The sequence below is a fragment of the Sapajus apella genome, unplaced genomic scaffold (assembly GCF_009761245.1).
Source record: "Sapajus apella isolate SASKATOON/1434 unplaced genomic scaffold, GSC_monkey_1.0 scaffold14, whole genome shotgun sequence".
NCBI classification, from domain to species: Eukaryota; Metazoa; Chordata; class Mammalia; order Primates; family Cebidae; genus Sapajus; species Sapajus apella.
Genome location: NW_022436954.1, coordinates 32,215,959 through 32,230,426, shown reverse-complemented (window position 1 = coordinate 32,230,426; position 14,468 = coordinate 32,215,959). Strand labels below are relative to the sequence as shown.

The window sequence follows — 14,468 nt, the reverse complement described above, 5'->3', positions numbered from 1 at the left end:
CTGGGTTCAGGCAATTCTCCTGCCTCAGCCTCCTGAGTAGCTGGGATTACAGGCACGCGCCACCATGCCCAGCTAATTTTTTGTATTTTTAGTGGAGACGGGGTTTCACCGTGTTGACCAGGATGGTCTCGATCTCTTGACCTCGTGATCCACCCGCCTCGGCCTCCCAAAGTGCTGGGATTACAGGCTTGAGCCACCGCGCCCGGCCTGGACTATATTTTTGTTTTAAATTGTCTTTACCTTTTTTTTTTTTTTTTTTTGGAGGACGGAGTCTCGCTTTGTCGCAACCTCAGCCTCTGCGTTCAAGCGATTCTCCTGCCTCAGCCTCCCAAGTAGCTGGGACTACAGGTGCGCACCACCACGCCCAGCTAATTTTGTATTTTCAGTAGAGAAGGGGTTTCACATGTTGGCCAGGATGGTCTGGATCTCTTGACCTCGTGATCCATCCTCTTTGGCCTTCCTAAGTGCTGGGATTATAGGCATCAGCCACCGCGCCAGCCACATTGTCTTTACCTTTATTATTGGGTCAAGATCTTGAGGATTGAGACTCTCCTCTTCTCCTTTGGGCCCTGTGATTAATGCCAATTCTCATGTTATGTAGGTAGTCAGTATTTGAAGATGACAGGCACAAAAAGTTCAGTTGCAAGATGTGTGACTGGTGTATGTGTCCATTGCTAATGCTAATTTGGACGGTAGGGGTAGATATAAATTATATTTTTATTAAATAAGAGATCGTCTGGGAAGATGCCTTATAAGTCGTAAGACCCTATGCCAAAAAAAGCGTTTAATTTTTTTTCATAAAACATTTCATGAAAACTTTTTTTTTTCTTGTTTTTCATAAAAGAGACATCAGTTGACCTAAAAACGAAGTAATTTTTTGTTTGGTTAAATTTCCTCTAAATGTAACTTTTCCCACTAGTGAGGAGACTGGTAACAAACTAAAAAACTATGTGAAGGGAAATTAACATATTGGAACAGGTATTGCCACATCTCCCTACAAATTTAGGGAGAAAAAGTGAGTTCCCTGATTAATCCTAAATTCCCTCTGCTCTTGTTTTGTTAGTGACTGTTCTGCTGTTTTGTTAGTGGTGATGAGGGTGTTCTGCTTTAACACCTGGAAACCCCTGTGATAACGTCCTAGACCTTGCATTATTGGGAAGTCTTGCAAGCATCATGGCCATGTGTGAGTTTTCTCATCTTCCTCAATTTACCTAACCTACCTTCCTTACCGTTTGGTAATGGGTAGCAGGAGATAATTCTTAAGAACTCGTTAAAACTACAGATGTTATAAAGTAAAGCTGGATAATTCCCTGAGCTGGCAGCATTCAAATTGTATGAGGAACAAATACTTTTGTTTGCTACCTAAGGTAGTAGAACAGATATAATCAATCTATTCTACATTTATTTCATTCTCTTTTGACTCTTTGGTAGTGCTACAAAAATATTAAATGTTAATCCTAGAATCACAAAACATCCTATATTTAAGCACTAAAGTGATGTCAATCCTAAGGCAGGAGAAAGTCTGAATCTTCTCCTATGCAGAATTTTTAAAATACAATGTCAAATAAATCCTCAGACTTAGGAGAGACTTTATTCAAAAGGGTTATTGCAGGAGGAGAAAAGGCACTTTTGCAATGGGTGGAACCAAAAGATCTGCAAGAGTCTCCAAGGAGTGAACTTGCTAGAAAGAATTGGTGTGAGGAAGTAGGATATAAGAGTGGCTTGATCTCGTAGTAGATCTGAGAAACTTATTCCCTGGCTCTGGCTGAGAGTTGGCCAAACTTCAGGGACCTGGGGGAGGAAGAGAAACTAAAGTTCGATTAACGAGTGTTTTCTTCCATTTGATCTGTAGGGCCAAGCAGCTCAGCATATTATTCATAAATTCATAATTGAAGCAAAAAATGGGAATTTGGAGGGTCTTTCTCTTGCCTGATCATAGGTAAACAAGGAGGGATCCTTGAGTCTTACCTAACTCAAGCGTGGGAGGATTTTTTAAATTATGACTAATAAAGAACCAGCACAGGACTCAAGCAAATTCAACTTGTCAAAAAGCATCTTTATTATTTGTTATTGAAAAGTATTGAACACCTGGATTTTATTTATACCATGGTGAATTTCGAAGATTGGGGTTTTGGTTATTGATTTGTTATAAGAAGCTGGATTTTTTTTCTTCTCCCATGATGAATACTAGGTTTTATACTGACCAAAATGATTGACTGGAGCAAATAAATCTTTTCTTGTGTTAAAAGATTATTAACATAGGAAATGGGAAGATGCTATAACCAGTTTAACTGACAATAAAAGGTAGACATGCTTATAGAGCAGGAATATTGAAATAAATGTGCAAGTGAAGGCAAAATTGGCTATTTCCACGGTGAGACGGAAGTCCATCGAACCTTCACCAGATAGAATTTACAAGAATACAGACAAGTATTTTGCATTGCTATTGGTTATCTACAGTTGACAGTTGTAAAATTGCTCCAAGATGCTGAAAGAATCAGACTTCCATATAATCAGAATGTGAAAACCTGAAAGGCTGTGCTCTCAACAGTGCAGTTTTCTATTGAAGCACATGTTTTTCTCTGTCCTTAGTGCATCAAGTTTAAATCTCCTGTCCCCCAATAATCTTCCCTAGGTTAGACTTCCTGTAGAGCCGATACATATCTGTGTTTTTCTTATTCTTTTTTGATATCTTCTATAAAATACAGAAGTAATTCATTGCCTGTAAAATATAGAAGATATCAAAACATTTCAAATTTAAATTTTTTAAATTGAATTCTCTGAAGCAGTACCTGACAAACTGTAATGTGCTTACAAATCACCTGGGGATCTTTTTTGAAATGCAGATCCTGATTCTTTGGGTCTGGGGCTGATACTGAGTTCCGCACTTCTACTGAGGTCTCAGCTGATGCCAGTGCTGATTCAGGGATAGTAAATAGTAATGCATTTCCGGCTATGTTAATTAAGGAAGGGGCCAGGTAAATCATCCTTATGGAAGAACTTAGCACTGTACTGTAGGTAAAAGGAACAACATGAAATTGCTGGACTGTCATTTGAAGAAAATAAAATATAAATTGTAGGCCACATTGCCAGAACACAGACCAAAATGAGCAAAAACAGTTGCTAGGAAACAGACCCAAAGAGCTCTACAGCAGAACTTTAGCTTATAGGAGGGAGACAGAAAGAGCTAGAAATGAGGACATTGAGGAATATAACAGAGGAACAACAGCCAGACGGTGTAATTTTTAGAAGGCAGACAGTGACCACTTATGATCAGTGTCTGAAATTTAGTGTGCCTTGAGCTGGCTGGACTTGGACTCTTTCACAGTATGTGAATGAACTGCCTAATCATAGATCAGAAATCTAACCTATGGAAGACTAAGTGTAGAACTACGTTGACTTAGGTGTGAGCACTTTTACTCAAGCGAGTGGGATTAGTTTGCTGCTGTGTTTTAATCTGTGTAAAATTTAGTTTTTATCACAGTTGACAATGTCTTTTATCAGATAGGATATTTTAATTTTAAAATGAGCTGATCCTGTAAAGATGTAATTCATTGTCTGAAATTCAAATTTAATAGGACATCCTGCGTTTTTTATTTGCCAAATCTGGTGACCCCATTTTCTACATCTAGTAAGTAGAGATCTTTCTTTGGTGCCAGCTCAATGTCCTGCCTGTTACTAAGAAAAACCTGAACTTCCTGTAAACAAATCACAGAACCCACCTGCTCAGAAGGCTGAAGTGAGAGGATCACTTGAGGCCAGGAATTTCAGAAATAGGTATTCAACTTCACTGACACAAGTTACAGAGTCTGTTCCATTAGCTTCCATTAATCATGATGAATTCTTGTGAATTTTGTAGTAATTTAGTCAGGATTAAAGGAAACTAATGGAACAGAGACTCCCTAATAACTAAAGAAAATAATTTTTTACCTAAAATTAAAATTAATAGGGTAAATGAAATTAGCCTAAAGGGTCAAAATGTATTATTACTATGGACAGATAAGGTTTCTAAAGTAATTATATTCCTAAATCCAAGATGCTTTTCCTATCAATTATGGCTGAAGTAGCCCAAGTTTTGAATGCTAGGAAATAGCTTTATGATAAAAAAAAAAAAATTCCATTATAGATCTGTGGCTAAAAATTGGTGACAGTTACCTACAAACGTAAAGAATCTGTGGCATTAACAAGATACTAAGCATTTTCTGTACAGTGCTGAGGAATAGTTGATCTAGTTTCCCTTGTATTGACTATTAAGAAAAGTCAGAGCCAGATTATATCCCTTATTTGCTAAGATACATTCCCACATAGTTTGTTGTTTTGTAACTTTACCTCTGGTTTGCTTTTTTTCCTCCTTAATTTATCTTAATTATCTGTTTGAAGAAAAAAAAAAATTTTTTTTTTTTTTTTTTTTGAGACAGGAGTCTCACTTTGTTGCCCAGGCTGGAGTGCAGTGATACAATCTTGGCTCACCACAACCTCCGCCTCCTGGGTTCAAGAGATTCTTACGCCTTAGCTTCCCATGTAGCTGCACTAGCACACCCGACTAATATTTTTGTATTTTTAGTAGAGATGGGGTTTCCCTGTATTAGCCAGTCTGGCCTAGAACTCCTGCCTTCAAGTGACCCACCCACGTCAGCCTCCCAAAGTGCTTGGATTATAGGCGGAGCCACAGCTCCTGGCTAGAAAAAAATTTTCTAATACTGTGATAGAAGCCATTTTATCTGATTTGACTGGGGCCTATATTAGTTCATGGTAAAAATCTGGCTAAAACAGAATAAATGAATAGAAATATACTGTTTTAATCAGCTTTAAAGCATTTTTTCAGTTAAAATGTTCCATAACATTTTTTAACACTGTAAAGTGTATTTTATTTTTTAACTTTCTAAATATAGTATTTTGACCTAAAACGCAGACAGACATTTATTCACCATTTTTTGTCACCTGAGGCCAGGGTCTTTACTTTTTATATAATTTTGCTGATTATTGTTTTTCTCTGAAGAAGCCATATCCAAAAGTGTTTAAGATTTCTCTCCAGTTCTTTTTTTTTTTTTTTAATTTGGCTCCAAGCTTAAAAACATTTGTAAAATTGCTGAATCCTAGATTTCACAGTAGTACCACTCAGATTTCAGTGGTTCACATCTTTTCTCAATAGCAGTTTTTTTCCTAATGACTTGCATTGATTGCATCTTTTCTTGAGAATTCAAATTCATTTTGTTTGCTTTGAAAAATATTATTTAGGAAAATTTCAAATAGCAACTATGGACAGTAGTGAGGCACTTATGTACATGTCACCAAGCCTTATTTTCTGTAGATTTTTTTGGGGAAAAAAATGCTTTTTCCCCTAAGAAGTATCACACATGTATATTTTAGTATATATTCACATTTCGCCTATAAATCTTATATACTATCTTATTTTAAAAATTTTACCTTTAATGATGATACTATATAACCTTTGCAACTTTTTTCACTTAAGATTGTCTTTGAGATTTATTCATGTAATTCATGTAGTTTATTCGTTTTAACTGTTGTAACATGTAGGAGTCCGTTGTATAAGTAATAATTTCACATCCTTTGCAATTATGTTATTTGTCATCTTTCACAGTGAATGCTGAAAGTTATAACTTGTGCTCACATTGGAGATATTTTTCTCCAACTGACACCCAAAACTGAAAAGAGCTCAGTCCCAAAGTGCATGCTTCCTCAGTGTTACAAGAAATTGCCAAAAACATTCTAAAACAGTTGCAGCAATTTACATTCCTACCAAAGATATTATAAGGAGCACGTAAGAGTTTGCCACACCTTAACCAGATATCAGATTTTTAAATTGATTTCAAGCAAATGTTTAAGAATATTTAATTTGCATTTTCCTAGGAACTATGATGGAAAGAGTTTGTATTGCCTAGCTATATTTGTCTAGTTTTCCAGTGGACTGTCATTTTCTAATTGATTTTTAGAAGTGAGGAGTTACGTGAATATTTGCAATAATAATCCTAACAATGCCTTTCAAGTGTCATTGTTTTCTCCTTTAGTTATACAGAAATGTGTAAATTGTACATATAATCAAATGTATCTGTCTTTTTTTTCTTTTTGGTACTTGCTTGCTTGTTTGAAATTCTTCCCTACTCCCATGTCACAAAACATTCTTTATTTTCTCATAAACATGTTTAGTTTTTCTTTTCATGTTTAATTCTTTAATCTACCTGTAATTGATTTTTGTTTGTGCAGAAGAGATCTAATTCTTTTTCCATATAGTTAACTAGTTAAATTCCCTTCTACATTAATGTGTGATACCCATTGATTAAATAGTACCACGTGTCATATACCTAGCCCTCATCTATTCATGGATCTGTTTGTTTATGCTATACCAATACCACAGTTTGAATTAGAATAGGTTTATAGTACAGCATCTTACTGTATTTTACTACAACATTATCTTGACTTTCTTAGAACTTTATTCTTTCATTTAGACCAGCTTACTAAATTCCAAGGGGGTGGGAGTAGAAAATCTGATGGAACTTTGATTGGGATAGCACTGAGTTTATAGATGAATTCCTGGAGAATTGACATATTTTTTTATAGTGAAGCACTCCATGATACATAGCTGCATTTATTTAGGGTATTGATTTTTGTCTTTCAGTTTGATAATTTTCTCCATGAAGGTCTTGTTGTATGTCTTTTGTAAGATTCACATATTTTGTAAGATATGGTGTTTTTTGGTTTCTAGCATCCCTGGTGAATTTTCTTACTAGTTCGAATAGTTTGTTAAACCTCTTATATTTCTCATGTAGATGTTGATATCATCTTTGGATAATATTTCTTATTTCCTCCTGTTTAAACTCTTATAGGGTCCTAAATATCTGTAATAGCAGGTGATCTGATGAAGTTCTGGTTTTACAGGGAATGCTTCTGTTTGATTATTAAATGTTTATAATAGGACTTTGGTAAATACCTTTTTTTCCCCTTATTTTCTTTTAGACGGGTGTTGAATTTTATCAAATGTTTTTTCAGTTTCTTAGATAAACTTGCAGCACAAATTTGATTCTCTTTTTCTCTAGGGTGATCAGCCCATGACCTAGACCTCTAGACAAAATAAAGCAGGGAAAATTTGCTAGAATCAAGAATGATGGATCCATGTTCAGTTGGAGTCCAGCTTCGTACTACAAATGAGTGCCATAAAACATACTATACTCGTCACACAGGTTTTAAGACTTTGCAAGAATTGTCATCAAATGATATGCTTTTACTTCAACTTAGAACTGGAATGACACTTTCTGGGAACAATACAATTTGCTTTCATCATGTGAAAATTTACATTGACAGATTTGAGGATTTACAGAAGTCATGTTGTGACCCATTTAACATACACAAAAAACTAGCAAAAAAGAATTTGCATGTAATTGACTTAGATGATGCCACTTTTCTGAGTGCAAAATTCGGAAGACAACTTGTACCTGGTTGGAAGCTTTGTCCAAAATGCACACAGATAATCAACGGAAGTGTGGATGTTGATACTGAAGACCGCCAGAGAAGGAAACCTGAGTCAGATGTATGTATAGCAGTTATTTTTTTCTACTGTGTGATTTCTACCATGTATGATTTTGCTTAACTGTAAGGAAGCTATATTTACATTATTACTGTATTTGTTAGTGTACAGTGAATTAAAAGGAGGGGGAAAGTGGATGATGTTTCTAAATGTGATTTACATATACTGAAGGTCAAGACTGGGGAATAAAGGAAGTAGGCCTGTGAAAGGAATAATAAAATATGCCTAAGACTCTAAGCTACAACTTTTAGTACTAAGACTTTAGGAGTAGGTTTGAGAGCATTCCGGCCAAGCCAAGATTTAGTTTCTTTTCTGATACCAAAGTATAACCACATGGGACATGGCAACCAGCAAGGGTCTTTGTAGCAGGATGAATTCCCCTTTTTATGAAGGACTTGAAAATCACTCCTTTAAAAGGAACATTGGAGAGGTGACTTAACAGTAATTGTTTTTTATTTCACTCTTTCTCCTTTGACACGATGCCATTGAGTTTTTTAAATGCTTGTGAGTTTTCTTTGCTTCTAGCTCTGAATTCCTACTTGGTATGGTCAAGGCTAATTTTAGGACTCCCTGTGGTTAAAAAAAATACATTTTTACATCGTAAAGTATTAAATATTTTACCTGTATTCCTTATTTACATGCCTACATGCATATTTAACTGTATCCGAGCAACTTAAGATTTCATAAAGCCATGTTTTGTGTGGGAAAACTATGTCAAAGAAGCACTTCTCAGAATTTTTACCTGTAATGATTTCATAATTCTTACTGCTGGAATACTTTTCTCAATTTTCTCCTTTTTATTAAACCAGGTTAAAAGATAGTTGAAATTTGAAATTATACTGTTTTCCTGTTGTTCTCTTTTCAGTGGCACATCTTTAGGGCCCAATTTATCTGCAGTTCATACTAGATACTTGCTGATAGTGTCACTGTAGATGTTTTCACCTTATCTATCCAATGTTCTTATAGAATGTATCAACTGAGGCTCTTTCTTCCCCAAATAACAAACATAAACCCTTAAACGCCAAAATTTCCTTTTGCCAAAGCTTTTTAAAAAGATTATAATATTATTCTAGAACTTGAAATCATATTCTCTGCTCTTAGAAATATATAAAATAAGGCCGGGCGCGGTGGCTCACACCTGTAATCCCAGCACTTTGGGAGGCCGAGGCAGGTGGATCACGAGGTCAAGAGATCGAGACCATCCTGGTCAACATGGTGAAACCCCGTCTCTACTAAAAATACAAAAAATTAGCTGGGCATGGTGGCGCATGCATGTAATCCCAGCTACTCAGGAGGCTGAGGCAGGTGAATTGCCTGAACCCGGGAGGCGGAGGTTGCGGTGAGCCAAGATCACGCCATTGCACTCCAGCCTGGGTAACAAGAGCGAAACTCCGTCTCAAAAAAAAACAAAAAAAAAAAGAAATATATAAAATACAATAATAAGGACCCAAGATTCTTAGGAAATCTGTTATGTGCCACTGGGATATACAGCCTGTTTCGTGCCTTCTCTCCTGTGTTGGCAGCAGCCATTGCAGTTTTCACAATATCTTCCTCCTCTGCTCCTAATACACCAGAGACTAAAATCAAATAATGGAAATGTTGCTAATACATTAACCAGTAAGCTTTGAATGTGGTCTAGGGCCATGTAAATTTTCTTGCCCTTGTTTTCTTGTTTGTGTGTTCCAGACTGTCTTCCAGGTTAGGGAATCATCTGTTTTAACATTAAATGAAACATTAATCTATTGTCTGATGTCCAGACTTGAGTTGATAATTTGTTTACCTTTCTTCAGGGAAGAACTGCGAAAGCTTTGAGGTCATTACAATTTACAAATCCAGGAAGGCAAACTGAATTTGCTCCAGAAACTGGTAAAAGAGAAAAAAGAAGGCTTACAAAAAATGCAACCGCTGGTTCAGACAGGTAGGCTGTTACTGAAGACATGTTAACTTGCTGCTTCATATCTGTATTGTTACCCTATTTTTCTCTTAAATCTTGAATTTTCTGAGTTTATATTTTAAATTGGATAATATGGAATTAGTAAAAATCTATGAAGGCCTTTGTTTTTATTCATATAAAATTAAGGTATCCCTGTCAACTCCAAAACTTTGTTTCTAAGAAGGTAGCAAGTAATTACTGAAGAAAGTAATTTTGGCATGAGAGTTACAATAATTACAATTAAGATAATTCACTTATTTGAAAAGCGTTGTTATTATATATGGGCATACCTCATTTTACAGGTGCTTTACTTTATTGCTCTCTACAAGGTGCTTTTTTTTTTTTTTTCCTTCCACAAATTGAAAGTTTATGGCAACTCTGGTAAGCAAGTCTACTGGTGTCATTTTTCTAACAGCATGTACTCTCTATCTCTGTCACATTTTGATAATTCTTGAAATGTTTCCAGCTGTTTCATTACTATATCTGTTATGATGATCTTTGGCATTACTATTATAGTTTTGAGTCGCTAGGAACCACACCGATGTAAGGTGGTGAACTTAGTTGATAAATGCTGTGTGTGTTGTTACTGCTCCACCTACTGGCTGTTCCCCTAGACTCTCTCCCTCTTCTCTGGTGTCCCTATTTCCTGAGAAACAAATATATTGAAATTAGTCCAACTAATAACCCTGCAATGGCTTCTAAGTGTTCAAGTGAAATGAAGAGTCAAGTGTCTCATTTTTTAAAATAAGCTAGAAATGATTAAGCTTGGGAGGAAGGCATGTCAAAAGCTGAGACAGGCCAAAAGCAGAGCCTCTTGCACTAAACAGTTAGTTGTGAATGCAAAGAAAACGTTCAGGAAGGAAATTAAAAGTACAATTCCAGTGAACACAAATGATAAGAAAGCAAGACAGCTTTATTGCTAATACTTAAATGGTCTGGATAGATGATCAAACCAGCTATAACACATTCCCTTTTAAGCGAAAGCCTAATCCAAAGCAAGGTTCTAATCCTGTTTAGTTCTCTGAATGCTGAAAGAAGTGAAGGAGCTTCAGAAGAAAAGTTTGGAACTAGCAGAGGTTCGTTTATGAGGAGGGCAAGGAAAGAAGCCATCTCCATAACGTAAAAATGCAAGGTGAAGCAGCAAGTTATCAAGAAGGTCTAGCTAAGGTAATTGATGAAGGTGGCTGGCTACACTACCCAACAGATGTTCAGTGTAGACAAACAGCTGCCTTTTTTTTTTTTTTTTTTTTTTTTTTTTTGGACAGTCTTGCTCTGTTGCCCAGGCTGGAGTGCAGTGATGGCACGATCTCAGCTCACTGCAACCTCCACCTCCTGGGTTCAAGTGATTGTTCTGCCTTAGCCTCCTGAGTGGCTGGGACTACAGGCGTGTGCCACCATACCCGGCTAACTTTTTGTCTTTTTAGTAGAGACAGAGTTTCATCAGTTAGCCAGGATGGTCTCCATCTCCTGACTTCATGATCTGCTTGCATCGTCCTCTCAAAGTGCTGGGATTACAGACCAGCAAACAGCCTTCTAATGGAAGAAGATGCTGTCTTTCATAGCTAGACAGTGAAAGTCTACAACTGGCTTCAAGTCCTTGAAGGACAGGCCTACTCTCTTGGTAGGAACTAATGCAGCTGGTGACTTTAAGTCGAAGCCAATTATTTACCTCTTCAGAAATTACCTAGAATCCTAATGATGCTAAGTGTACTCTACCTGTGCTGTATAAATGGAACAGCAAAATCTGGATGGCAGCATATCTGTTTACAGCATGGTTCACTGAATATTTTAAGCCCACTTGAGAGACCTCCTGACTAGAAAAAAGGATTCCTTTTAAAATATTGCTGCTCATTGAAAATGTCCTGATCTCTCAAGAGCTCTGATGGAGATGTCCCAGGAGATAAATGTTTCATGCCTGGTAACGTGACATTCATTCTGCAGCTTATGATCAAGAAGGACTTTGACTTTTAAGTCTTGTTATTTAAGAAATATGTTTTGTGAGGCCAGAGCTGCCATAGACAGTAATTCTTCCCATAGATTTGGGCAAAGTAAATTGAACACCTTGTGGAAAGGATTCACCATCCAAGATTTTGGAAGAAGTTGATTCCAATCTTTGTGGATGACTTTGAGGGGGTTTAAGATTGCAGTGGAGGAAGTAATTGTGGTGGAAATAGCAAGAGAACGAGAATTAGAAGTGGAGCCTGGAGATGTGACTAAGTTATTGCAATCTTGTGATAAAACTTGAATGGATGAGGAGTTTCTTCTTAGATGAGCAAAGAAAGTGAATTCTTGAGGTGGAATCTACTGGTAAGGATGCTGTTCACATTAATGAAATGACAAAGGATTTAGATTACATCAACTTAGTAGATAAAGCAGAAGCAGAATTTAAGAGGATGACTCCAATTTTGAATGTTTTACTGTAGGTAAAATGCTGTCAGACACCATCAGATGCTACAGAAAGACCTTTTGTAAAAGAAGAGTCCACTGATAAAGCAAACCTTACTGTAGTCTTATTTTAAGAAATTGCCGCAACTACCCCAGCCTTCAGCAACTACCACCCTGATCAGTCAGCTCTCCTCATTGGGGCAAGATCCTCCACCAGCAAAAATAACTACTACTCATTGAAGGCTCAGATGACTGTTAGCATTTTTTAGCAATAGAGTATTTTTAAATTAAAGTACATACTTTTTCTTTTTTAGACATAAGGCTGTTACGTACTTAATAGACTACTCTATAGTGTAAGTTTAACTTTTGTATGCACTGGAAAAGCCAAAAAAAAATGTGACTCACTTTATTGGTGGTGGTCTGGAACCAAACCCACAATACCTCTGAAGTGTGCCTGTAATTCATATATCTCTGTTCTATGGGTGCCAGCTAAAAGGTAATTACATTTTATGAGAATGCAAGGTTTTTAGTTTTTACATGTCTGAAATAGAAATGCAGCTCTGTGTAGTGAGCAGAATGAATGGAGAATTAAATTGTTTATAAATGACTCTTTAAAACAAATGTTAGCATAATCATTCAGAATTATTTTTAAGTTCAGTCAACATTTCTGTATATGCCGTTTATTCTATCTGTTAAAGTTTACCATAGAGCCATTTAAATATTTTTAAGCCAAATTTACTAGAGTCCATTAAAGAACAAGAAACATTAATTGCAGTGTAAAAATCTACAGGGGCAGCATACTGTAATACAAATAAAACTATGTTAATAAAACAGTGAAGAGATTGGTGGCCAATAAAATGAACCACTATTAACCCATCATTCTTTTTCATTTGTTTAAAGTAAAGGGAAAATTATACTTATTTTTTGGACAAAGCTCTTGTTCATTCCTTTGCTGAGGTGACTTTTAAATGGACTTGAGGAGGCACATCAGACTTTTTGGATTTGTCTCAACACTCTGGAGTTACGTCTTCTCTTCTCACATGGAGTTCATTTACCGCTGATGATAGAATAAGCCTTGAACCTGATAAATGATAGATCATTTTGGCAGGGCTTCATCTCAAAATATTTTATCTACTTTAATTTTTTTTGTACTGTATTTTCAATTAAATAAAAAATAACATATTTATGAGATATAATTCATTGTGTTTTATTTACAGACAGGTGATACCAGCGAAGAGTAAGGTCTATGATAGCCAGGGGCTCCTCATTTTTAGTGGGATGGACCTCTGTGACTGCCTCGATGAAGATTGCTTAGGATGTTTCTATGCGTGTCCTGCCTGTGGTTCTACCAAATGTGGAGCTGAATGCCGCTGTGACCGCAAGTGGCTGTATGAGCAAATTGAAATTGAAGGAGGAGAAATAATTCATAATAAACATGCTGGATAACCTGTGATATCAAACTATGGGACCTTTGAAGGTCTTTATTTCTAAAATTCTGTTACTCTAAGATACATGTTAACCTTGATTGTCAAACGACAGAGATTTTGAAACCACCTCAATGTGCAGTAATTTTTCATCTTGGGTGCTTTAAGATTCACTATTTGATATAAATTTAGATAGGCTATTTCTCAGTAGTCAGTGTTAAGCCTGTCTGGATCAGTATAAACAAGTAGGGTGTAGGCAGTTCTCACTTTGCATGGTTCCCATGGGCACAAATTTCAATGACCTAGATTTAAACAACACCAGTTTCCTTACCAGGAAGGAAAGGAAACTGGTGATGTTTAAATCTAAGTTAAAATTTTAGTTAGCACAGTATAACTATGAATAATTACATAAGGTACAAACTTTTCTGCTAGTTCTTCAGTCTACAAATCACTATGTAAATAACAGATATGCTTCATGATCAGTGACCAGTCATGTTACTTTGAAATTCTTCCAGTGGTTGGTCCCTGTGCATCTGTTACTCAGTTCACTCACAGCAGAGCACGTAGTTACGCTGTCTTTTTGTCATCCACTTGACATTTTATAGAAGGGAACAATCAGCCAACAAAGGTCAAAGTGCAGCAAAGCAATGAAAAATGGTAACACTGGAAGTGAAATTTGAATCAAACATAAATGGATTTGTAGAAGTCACTGATCATGGGAATGTTGTTCTTGCTGCTATGCATTCATAGGAGCTTAGTGAAGGCAAACTTATCAATACATGTAAGAAAAGTGGTTTCAATAAAGATAAATGTGTCCTGGCACAGTGGCTCACACCTATAATCCATGTGCCAAGCATTACAGGTGGGCCATGTAATTGGGAGGCTGAGGTTGGCAAATCGCAAGGTCAGGAGTTGGAGACCAGCCTGGCCAACATGGTGAAACACCTTCTCTTCTAAAAATACAAAAAATTAGCTTGACATAGTGGCATATGCCTTTAATCCCAGCTACTCAGGAGGCTGAGGCAGGAGATTTGCTTGAACCTACGAGGCAGAGATTGCAGTGAGCTGAGACCACGCCACTGCACTCCAGCCTGGGCAACAAGAAAAAAAAATGTCCCAGAGGAAGGGAAAAATGCATTAAAGAATATTTAATGTGAATACAGAAATATTTCAAAAGCACAAG

At 36.5% G+C, this 14,468-nt stretch overlaps 1 protein-coding gene across 3 annotated transcripts in view; it reads left to right on the top strand.

The window, feature by feature from the left end:
• ARL14EP (ADP ribosylation factor like GTPase 14 effector protein) overlaps positions 1-13,324 on the top strand; it is a 14,319-nt gene extending 995 nt beyond the window's left edge. For 2 of the 3 annotated variants that reach the window (XM_032283674.1, XM_032283675.1), the window contains exons 2-4: positions 7,056-7,546; positions 9,334-9,461; positions 13,079-13,324. In XM_032283674.1, the coding sequence (XP_032139565.1) occupies positions 7,121-7,546; positions 9,334-9,461; positions 13,079-13,307 (783 nt within the window). In that variant the 5' untranslated portion in view covers positions 7,056-7,120 and the 3' untranslated portion in view covers positions 13,308-13,324. Of the gene's footprint in view, positions 1-5,424; positions 5,689-7,055; positions 7,547-9,333; positions 9,462-13,078 lie in introns of those variants that run through there. The other variant, XM_032283676.1, reaches the window with a different exon arrangement.
• Positions 13,325-14,468: the final 1,144 nt, after the last annotated feature.